The following is a 9374-nucleotide window of genomic DNA, read 5'->3' on the forward strand; positions in this document are numbered from 1 at the left end:
AGAGGTGATCTACATGGTGTACACCAACTAGAGAACACAAGTGTATTCATTCTATTTACTGACAAATGTAAACTCTTTCTATTGGTATAATTTAAGGGAGGGCTTTATTCACCAAGGGGGAAAAAACAGAATAAATTCACAATGCAATTAAAAATTCACCCTGGTGGATACAATGCTATGATTAAGTGGCCAACTTTTCTAAAGGTAGGTACGTGTAAAAAAAAAAAAAATCATTTAATATTATAATAATATCACTAGTACATAGTTTTGTACCACAAGTTTTTTAAGGTCCAAAATATTTCACCTCCTTACCAAAAACTCAAGTTTTATAATAGAAACATCAAGTTAACCTTGACTACTGTTGGCGTAAGCTACAGCAAAATTCTTCAACTAAGTATTTGAAATATTTACATAAATCTTCATACCAAAGCTTCAAATTTTTAACAGAAATAGAGGGGCAAATTGTCCCCCAATCTTTGCACCAAAACAGAAAATTAGAAACAAAACAAAAATTCATGGAGTAAATACAGAACACATCATGTATAGCTATACATTCCTATCAGGCATACATTTAACCATTTGTAACTTACAACCATATTTTAATTTAAAATCATTTGTGACTAACTGAATTCATAACAGACTAAGTATTACAGAACATGTGTCAGGAACACAACTTTTTTGTCCAGTTAACAAGTGCCCCTAAAGCCATTTAGATTTTTTTCTACACTTTTAATTTCTCCAACTACGAAATGTAGAAAATATTACCTTATCTTGTTATACTTAAAGGGATATTCTAGTAATAAACATTTGTGGAAGAAATGGAGATGTAGAGGCCAAGAAAGGAACTAAGTGAAAACAAAATATATGGACATCACAGAGGATTAATACCCAATTTTTAAATAGAGTACTTTTTACCCGTTACTTGTAGGTACTAACGTTTAAACCATCACCTGCTGATGCCTAAACAAATAATCAATCACATTTTCAATTTCAGACTGAGGAATTTTTACACGCAATCTACAACTGAATAAATGTATGCTTGATACAATCAAGCAAAGTTTTGGCAGACCACTAAACTCAAGTCTCTACGTTCAATGACTGTCTGTGTTTGTATCCAAACGAATACAGAACTATTAGAATATATACACGGCCAGCATACTAGTTTGCTCCTCTTTATTTACATGTCTGTAATACCATGAAGATGTAATCACATCTTCATACTGGCCATACTAAGCTAACAGCCATCCATCCAATTAATAAAATTACAGAGGAATGTCAGCAAATATTAAACTTACAGAGTAAATGAGAATTGATATGTAATAGCAATCTTACAATAAGTCAAATGAAAAAGCGGTCCTTATTTAAAAAAAAAAATTATTCTACCTGTGATTTAGAAAACACAATGCGCTATCTACTCATCAGAAACCATGATATTCAGTTTGATACATCAGAGAGGGAACTCACAAAGTCACTCAATTACTATTTCTTACTCTGAAGAGGCACTCTTAAGGTTAAGTAAGAGAATTACTGTGAAAGCTTGGCATCCTGTCTGCCAGTTAAGATTTTTCAGAGGAAGGTGTAAAACCCAGCATAATACATGTCCTCTAATTGTGCAATATTACACCACCATGGAAAAAAAAAAATCTTCCAAGGTTGGTAGTACCCAATTTTTGACCAGCATATTTCTCTTGTATTTCTTTACAAGCCATGCAAATCTTCACATGGCTTTATTTTCCAAAACAAATGCTTCAACTTTTTTCCTAGTAGCCTAGCTACAACCCTACAAAAACAAACCTGGAGAGTGACATATGGAGGAAAAACAAGTTTAGCTAAGGACATAGTTCAAAAAGCAGCTTCTAATGGGAGCGTAAAGCTCAAATTGATCTGAGAACAATGTAAAGAGTTGCAAACAACCCTGAAGCTATATAGTTGAAAATAGTACTTATAAGTATAATCAGTGAATGATATCATCTCAGAAATCACAACTGGAAAAACAGTATTTATGTGACTTGTAAAAAAACAAAAAAACAAAAAAACAAAAAAAAACTAGAGTTCTAGACATTTAATTGATTATGCTAAAACCCTCTTAGTATGCGTGCAATTTCTTCAGTATAACACACATCTCCTGAATCATATGTATCTTTCAGTACCTTCCGGATATTAAATTTCAATCATCAGTCAACCCAATAAGGCATAACTTTAAACTGTGTTTAAAACAGTTTAAAATCCAAATAGTTCAAACTGGTTGCCAGAAAACCAAGACCTGTATAAATAATATTCCTCTCAATGTTATAAATGGAAATGTACAAATGAATATCACCACAAATATAAAATTCTCCACTTCTCACCACATTACCAAATCAGCAGTTTGGGGGGTGAATTTCACTTTGTTTTTTGTTTGTTTGTTTGTTTTGTTTTGTTTTGTTTTAGACCTTTATTTAAAAATGTACTCTGCCACACACTGCCATCACACACACACATCAGAACAGATAACAACTAGCCATATTTAATATTTTCGAGACTTCTGTGTAACTCAGTAACTACCCACAAAGTTCTGTGAACTCTTCAGCTTCAAGCCTGAAGTCAATCTAAGATAGCCAATAGAAAGTACACCTGGGCAATTACCGCATTTCCTACTTCAGAAAGCTGAACTTAACACAGCATATCTACATTTGGGTATTGCATTTGGAGCAATGATAAATGCCAAACTCAAACTATGTAGAAGGTACATTAACTAAAAAAAAAAAAAAAAAAAAAAAGGCTATCCCTTTTTTATATCCCTTAATGGTATCATTATTAAACAGCAATAAATACGAAGAGCACCCTCTGAGTTTTAAATCACCACCACCACCTAAAGACCCTCTATGAGTAAGCAAGCATTAAAAATAAAAGATGACCTCATAATAGGTTACAATATGAAAATATTCTTAGCAGAAAAAGGAAAAAATAAAGCTTAATCAGAAAATACAATATCTAAAGCGTACCACACATCAACTAAGAAACTTACTTTGTCAAAGACTGTCAAAAAAGGAGGGAGAGAATGAAAGAAAATCCAAATCATAGTATTCCATTTCATAGTATCCTTAATCTTCCTACATATATAATAATCCTTCTGAACGTTTTTAAGTCACTCAAAAATCCCAAAGAACTTATTCTAAAAAGAATCCTGGTCACCTAAGGCACCAAACATGCTATGCTGTGTGTAAATATTCTACTGAAAAACTACTCTGTTACACGGTTCCATGCAAGAGGTATCATTTTTGTTTTGTTTTGTTTGAGAATCTTAAAGTGAGGATTTTAAAAGGCAAAGGAGTTTCCGAAGCCAAGCAAAAAATTTTCCCAGGGGATACAAAGTTTCATTAACTATCTTAACTCTTTTACTAAGCATCACCTCTCTGCCCCTCCGTGGATATCAACCAATCAATAACAATGTCACAAAAGAACGTTTACCAAGATGGGAGGTGGGGTGTCACCTGTAATGATCCCGTATGAAAAATGTAAACAGTCCTAAAATAGGCGAGGAAAACTTTCACCTTCCTATACAACCTCACTTTATGGATATTTGATGTTTGTCGGACTGAAAAGATGAAGACAAGTTTAGAAACTGGTGTGCAAGGTTTGTTTGGGGGGAGTGGGGGGCTTATCCCTACCACCACCACCAAAAAACAAACAAACAACAACAACAACAACAAAAAAAAAACACCCACAAATCTCCCCTTGAGTCCCTCAGTTCCAAATACTGTGCAAGAGTCACTACTACTCACCGCAAGTAATACTGTTTTAAAGCAAAGGCAGCGTTAGAACAACTTCTGGGAAAGTTGAACTCTTCAACAATTTCTCCCCACTGATTCTTCTCAGAAACCTGTTAAAAACACAGCCACACTTGTCTGAGAGTGCACCGTCCAGGGAGACTGCAGCCTAACCGTGAAATAAATACCCATTCTACAGAGATCTGAGGATACACCACCTCGGGCATCAGTGGGTGTTTGGGATCGATCCGTGAGGAGAACTAAGCAAGGGAGTGGGGGGGGGGGGGAGGTTGGAATCACTGTGTTTTCACCCGAGAGCCCTGTATTTAATAGCACTTGTTTTGTTTGGGGGGGGGGGGCGGCGGCGGGGGGCCCGGGAGGGGGTGTGTGGGGGAGACTGGTGGGTTTGTTTTGTTTTTGAAGCCCGGACAATAACCAATCGCAAGTCCCTCTGTCGCCCCCTTTTAAATCTCAACGCGGTCCGTTTACACTAAAAAAAAAAAAAAAAAAGTTCAAAAGGATCAATACTGTTCCGGACAGCGACGTCGGCGGGTTCCGGGGGGGGGGCCGGGCCCGGGGCCGCTCCCGATCCCTCTCCCACATCTCTCCATCTCCATAGGCCCTTCTTTGAGGCCTACAGCTTCTGCCTAGCCTTGAAGCCTAAGATGGCTATTTGGAGACAGGTCCTGGTTTCTTTTGTTAGCCGTATAAACCGAGGGCGACGGGGCCGAGGCTGTGCCCCCGGCCGCCGGGATCATTTGGCGGCCGATTATCGATGTGAAACCTGCCCGCGCTAATTTTGAGTTGCACGAAAACTGCTCTCAGAGTCTGTGTGTCTCTGTGTCTCCGCCTGTGCTAGAGCGGCAGCCGCGGCGGAGCCGACTCGCGAGCGAGCGGGCGGGCGGGCGCGCGGGCGGGCGGGCGGGCGGGCGCGGGGCGGCGGGGCTCGGCCGGGCGGCGGGGCTCGGGCGGGCGCCCCCTGCACGCCCGCGCTCCCCGCCGCGGCGCTCGGACCCCGCCGGGCCGGCCGGGCGGGCAGGGCGCGAGCCGGCGCCGGGCCGCCCGCCCGCCCGAGCCCCGCCGCCCCGCCGCGCGCACGCGAGCCACCAGGCCAAAAAAACAGCCCCGCCGCCCGGCCGCCTCCGTGCCACCGGCTGCGAGCGCCGAGAACGCCTTTTGCCCCCGCGGGCCACCGGGCCCCCCCCGCCCCGGGCCCCGAGCGCCCACTCCGGGGTCAAAGGAGACTTTTCGGAGCAGGCCGGCGAGAGGGAAATACGAATTAAAACTTCCACTCACCTTCGCGAATCCGCCTAAAGTAGTGACTCTGGTGTAGAGACCGTGAAGATCCAGCTCCTTCCCACCCACCGCAGGGATTTTTTTAAAAGGCGACCTGCGGGAGAGGAGACGAGAGAGAGAGAGAGAGAGAGAGGAGAGGAGAGCGAGAGGAGAGCGAGAGAGAGCGAGAGAGAGAGAGAAAGCCCCGCACTTGTCAGCCGGGACCCCGCGCCCGGCCCGGGCGGGAGAGCCCCGTTCGCCCCGGCTCGCCCCGGCGCTGCCCCCCCGGCTCTGCGCTCACCCTCTGCTGTGGTGGAACTGCCGCAGCTCGTCCAGGAAAGCGAGTCCCTTTCTCCGCTCGTCCGGAGGCGCCTTCCCCGTCGAGTTTGCCATTATTTTTGCAAAGGAGGTTTCAAAAAAAACCCGGATCGGCGTCTTAAAAGCGGCCCCCGCTCCCCGCGCGTCCTACCAGAGCCCGGAGCCCATTCCTCGGCCGGCGGCGGCGGCGGGGCTCAGTCATGGGCCGGCGGTGGCGGCGGCGGCGGCGGCGGCGGCGGCGGCGGCGGCGGCGGCGGCGCAGGGAGGGAGGGAGGGAGGGGGAGGAGGAGGAGGAGGAGGGGAAGGAGGGAGCCGGAGGCCGGGGGGAGAGGAGGGAAGGAGGGAGGGGAATTTCTAAAAAAGTTTAAAGAAATCGGAGCGAAACTAGAGGGGCAGGCGACTGCCGGATCGGCGCGAAGCCGCGGGGCGAGCGCGGCCCCCACCCCTTCCTTCCCTCCCTCCCTCCCTCCCTCCCCGCGGCCCGGCTCTCGCCCGCCTCTCAGCGCCGCCGGCCCAGGCGGCTCGGCCTGCGGACGCGATTCAACATGGGGCTGCTGCCGGGGGCGCGCGGGCGGGCGAGGGGCCGGGCGAGCGGACGGTGAGCGGCCGGAGGCCCGGAGTTTCGGCGGCGGCGGCGGCGGCGGCGGCGGCGGCGGGGCTGGGGCAGGCGGGGCTGGGGGTGGGGAGGGGGAGGTCTGTGTGGTGGTTTGTGGAGAGAGGGGTGACAGCGTGTATTCCGGCCGCGGCTCCGCGGGGCCCTCGCACACATTCACGCGCGGCCTGGGCCGCGGCGGCCGGGGCGTCCCCGGGCAGAAAGCACCGGCGGCGGCCGAGCCGCTGCGCGCCGCCCGCCCGCTTCCTTCCCCGCCAGCCTCGCTCTCTGCCGCCGCCGCCAGCGCCGCCGCCGCCGCCGCCGCCGCCGCCGCCACGGCCGGGCAGCCAGCGCCGCACAGCGACCCCCGAGGGCCGGCCGCGGCACTGCGCCCGGCTCCACACCGCCCCGGCAGCTCCTCGCGGGGAACAATAGACTCGGCTCGCCGGGCTTAGGGTTCATCTGCAATGTGCCGCACATTTCACACGCACACAAAGCCGGCGGAAAGGGGGGCGGCGCGGGGAAACGGCCACTACCGGTTGTTCCAGGGTTAGGGGTGGAGGCGATGTTCGCGTCCCCGGCCCGGCTGTTGCCAGGGCCGCCCCGGGGTCCCCGCCGGCCCCGCAGCACCCAGCACCGGCCTGGCGCTCGGCGGGCAAGGGAAGCTCCGAGGGGCAGCTCCTGCCGCTACGCATCCTTCACGGATCCGAATAAAGTCCTTTTTTTTTTTTTTTTTTTTTGAGGGTCTAAGGGAATCGGCGTTTCCGAGCCTTCTGCTAGTATTTTGGGGCCTGATTAGCACATTTTCCATGAATTATCCACAAACTAACTTGAGCGAACTGGAAATCAAATACGATGGGAACTGTGTGTGTGTGTGTGTGTGTGTGTGTGTGTGTGTGTCCTAGTTCTCCTGGAAATACACGGATGCCCACGTCGTCTTGCCTCTCTGGTCGCTTTCACCTATCAAACTAGATTATTTTATGCTGAGTTATGCAAAAACAGTAATTAAACCGGCTCGGGAGCCAACCTTCTGAACTTGGACGATAATTAACGTTTTATATTTTCGCGTTAAGGTGCCTTCAAGATAGATGCGCTTATAAATACATAGCAAGACCTGGTGCCTCCTTGCTTTCAAACGTCTCAAAAGCCATCCCCGTGTTAAAAAAAAAAAAAAAAACAAAAAAAAACGCTGAAGGTTAATAAGAAAAAGGCTGCTTAAAGGGAGGCTAATCTGCTCAACAAATACTCCCACCTAAGTTTGCATTTACAAGGGGGTGTCGGCTCCTCGCCACGAATGGTAATGAGGCTTCGCTGTAACGGGAGGCGTCTCCTCATTCCCATTTTAGCGATGGCCACTACGGGCAAAGTCACCGAGTAACCCCAAGGTCACAGGCTTATAAAGGTCTGGAGGATGATCATTTCAGGTAGTGGTTCCAATGGGAACATTTATTCGGCGGTGGTGGGGGAATAAAAAAAAAAAAAATTATGTAATACAGCCCAGCGTGCTTCCGGTGCTCACTCTAGGAAACGGATTTATTTCCCAAGTAAAGTTTGTGTCTTCAACGGGGATTGGAATGAGGCTGTGGCTAGGAAGTTCCTGACACCCGAGGGCCAGTGAGTGTCACGGAAGCCGGGGAAAGGCGGAGACCCGGCTGGGGGAGTGGAGGAGCCGGGCCCCGGCTGGCTGGGGGGGCAGGGGGGGGCGGGGGGAGGGAGGGAGGGAGGGGGCGGGGTAGGAGGGAGGCCAGGTCATCTGTCCCTTCCCCCCACCGGTCCTCTTAGGGGTGGTGGAGATGTGGGCCGCAGAGCTGCGTGGCCGGGGCTGTGCGGATTCCCTAAACGCCGCACTTGCGCACAGCCCCTTACGTAACTGTCAGCGCCGGGGATTCCCTAGAGGGGGTCATTCTATTCAACCATTACACACACCCCGGGCCGCTGCCGCCGCGCCGCCGCCGCCGCCTCACAAAATGGCGGCGCCCATAGAGGAGACAGCGGCCGCCTCCTCGGCCCCATTTTGTGGGAGGCGAGAGATCTGTCAACATGGAATACCTCGGCTGAGGATGCAATCGGAGTTTGGAGATTCTGCTCAAGGGCTGGAGCCGAGGGGAAACGAGTTTCCGCGTTCGACGGAAAATGTCCGCGACGTCTCTTCCCTCCACGCTTTTTGTTTTGTTTTGTTTTTACTATTTTCATTGTCTCGAAGGAAGCGCCAGCAGCCGCCGGGGTAACTGTAACTAAGGGGAGAAGGGAGAGCGGCGGCCGGCTGCTCGGGGCACTTGCCGCCGCCGCGGCTCGGCAGCTCCGGCGCGGCCCGGCCCGTCCCGCCATGTCGTCCCGGAGCGTCGCCTGCGCCGCTCGGCCCGCCGCGAGGGGCCGGGGCCGGGGCGACGCGCGACGGCAGCGGCCGCCTCCGTCTCCGCCTCAGCCGCGCCACTCGTGCCGCGAGACTTTCCGGTAGTTTGGAGACGCCGGAGCCCGCGGCAGCGTCGGTCGCCCGTGTGGGAGTCGCGGGCTCGGGGCGCTCGCGGCCGGCCGGGGGCCGGGGAGCCGGGGAGCCGCGGGGTCGGACGGCGGCGACGCCCGCAGCCCCGGCCCGGACGCCGGTCGCGCCCCGGTCGCGCCCCGGCCCCGGCCCCGGCCCCGGCCCCGGCCCCGGGCCGCTGCTGAGGGGGCCGGCCTGGGAACCGAGGCGCGGACGCGGAGATACAGCTCGGCCGGTCGGGATGTAGGTCTGTGCGTTCCTAGTGTCTCCGGTTCTCCGGCGTTGGGACATCTTCCCTAGTACCCCGGTGTGCGGTGGGCAGAGCTGTTTGGTCTTCTTTCGTAGGGAAGCGCGGAGTGGAAGGATGACCTTTTTCTTTCTTTTCTTTTTTTTTTTTTTCATTTTTCATTTTTTTAGATTTTTTTATTTTTTATTTTTCAGGGGGAGGTTGCCACTTGGAAGCCACAGTTTGCTGTCTGTCAGTCTGTGTTTGTGCGTACACACACATGCCTGTGCAATAGTGTGTCTTACTTTTAGGAACGAATTTCTAAGGGTAAAGACCTGGAAGGTGATACTAACGTTTTAATGCCCTTTAGGAAAAGAAAAAAAAAAAAAAAAAAAAGAAGAAAGATGTGATCTGTCACTGGAGAGTTGACTCTGGAAAAAACAAAACAAAAAGCCTTTTCTGAAGAGAAGCTGTCCTCTTCAAAATGGAGTCCTGAAGTATATCTAAATGAATAGAATTTAAATTCATGACACTTTGGATATGCTCTAGTCGGAGAAGAAAAAAAGAAAAAAACATAAAATTTGAGGGACGGATTACTACAACTTCTCCAGAACTAGAAAAATGTAAGGCAAGAGTAAGCTCTTAAGGGTATTTGCTTTAAGAGGAGTGCATAGGTTTTAAAAGAAGAGGAGATACAGCTGATGAAACTTAAGTGTTTTGGAAATTTATTGC

At 50.2% G+C, this 9374-nt stretch overlaps 1 protein-coding gene across 2 annotated transcripts in view; it reads right to left on the reverse strand.

The window, feature by feature from the left end:
• ARID2 (AT-rich interaction domain 2) overlaps positions 1-5567 on the reverse strand; it is a 169422-nt gene extending 163855 nt beyond the window's left edge. For both annotated transcript variants that reach the window (XM_077870350.1, XM_077870349.1), the window contains exons 1-3: positions 5326-5567; positions 5046-5139; positions 3765-3862 (exon numbers count right to left, since the gene is read on the reverse strand). In XM_077870350.1, coding sequence (XP_077726476.1) covers positions 3765-3862; positions 5046-5139; positions 5326-5417 — 284 coding nt within the window. In that variant the 5' untranslated portion in view covers positions 5418-5567. The remainder of the gene's footprint in view (positions 1-3764; positions 3863-5045; positions 5140-5325) is intronic.
• Positions 5568-9374: the final 3807 nt, after the last annotated feature.

The sequence above is a fragment of the Canis aureus genome, chromosome 25 (assembly GCF_053574225.1).
Source record: "Canis aureus isolate CA01 chromosome 25, VMU_Caureus_v.1.0, whole genome shotgun sequence".
NCBI classification, from domain to species: Eukaryota; Metazoa; Chordata; class Mammalia; order Carnivora; family Canidae; genus Canis; species Canis aureus.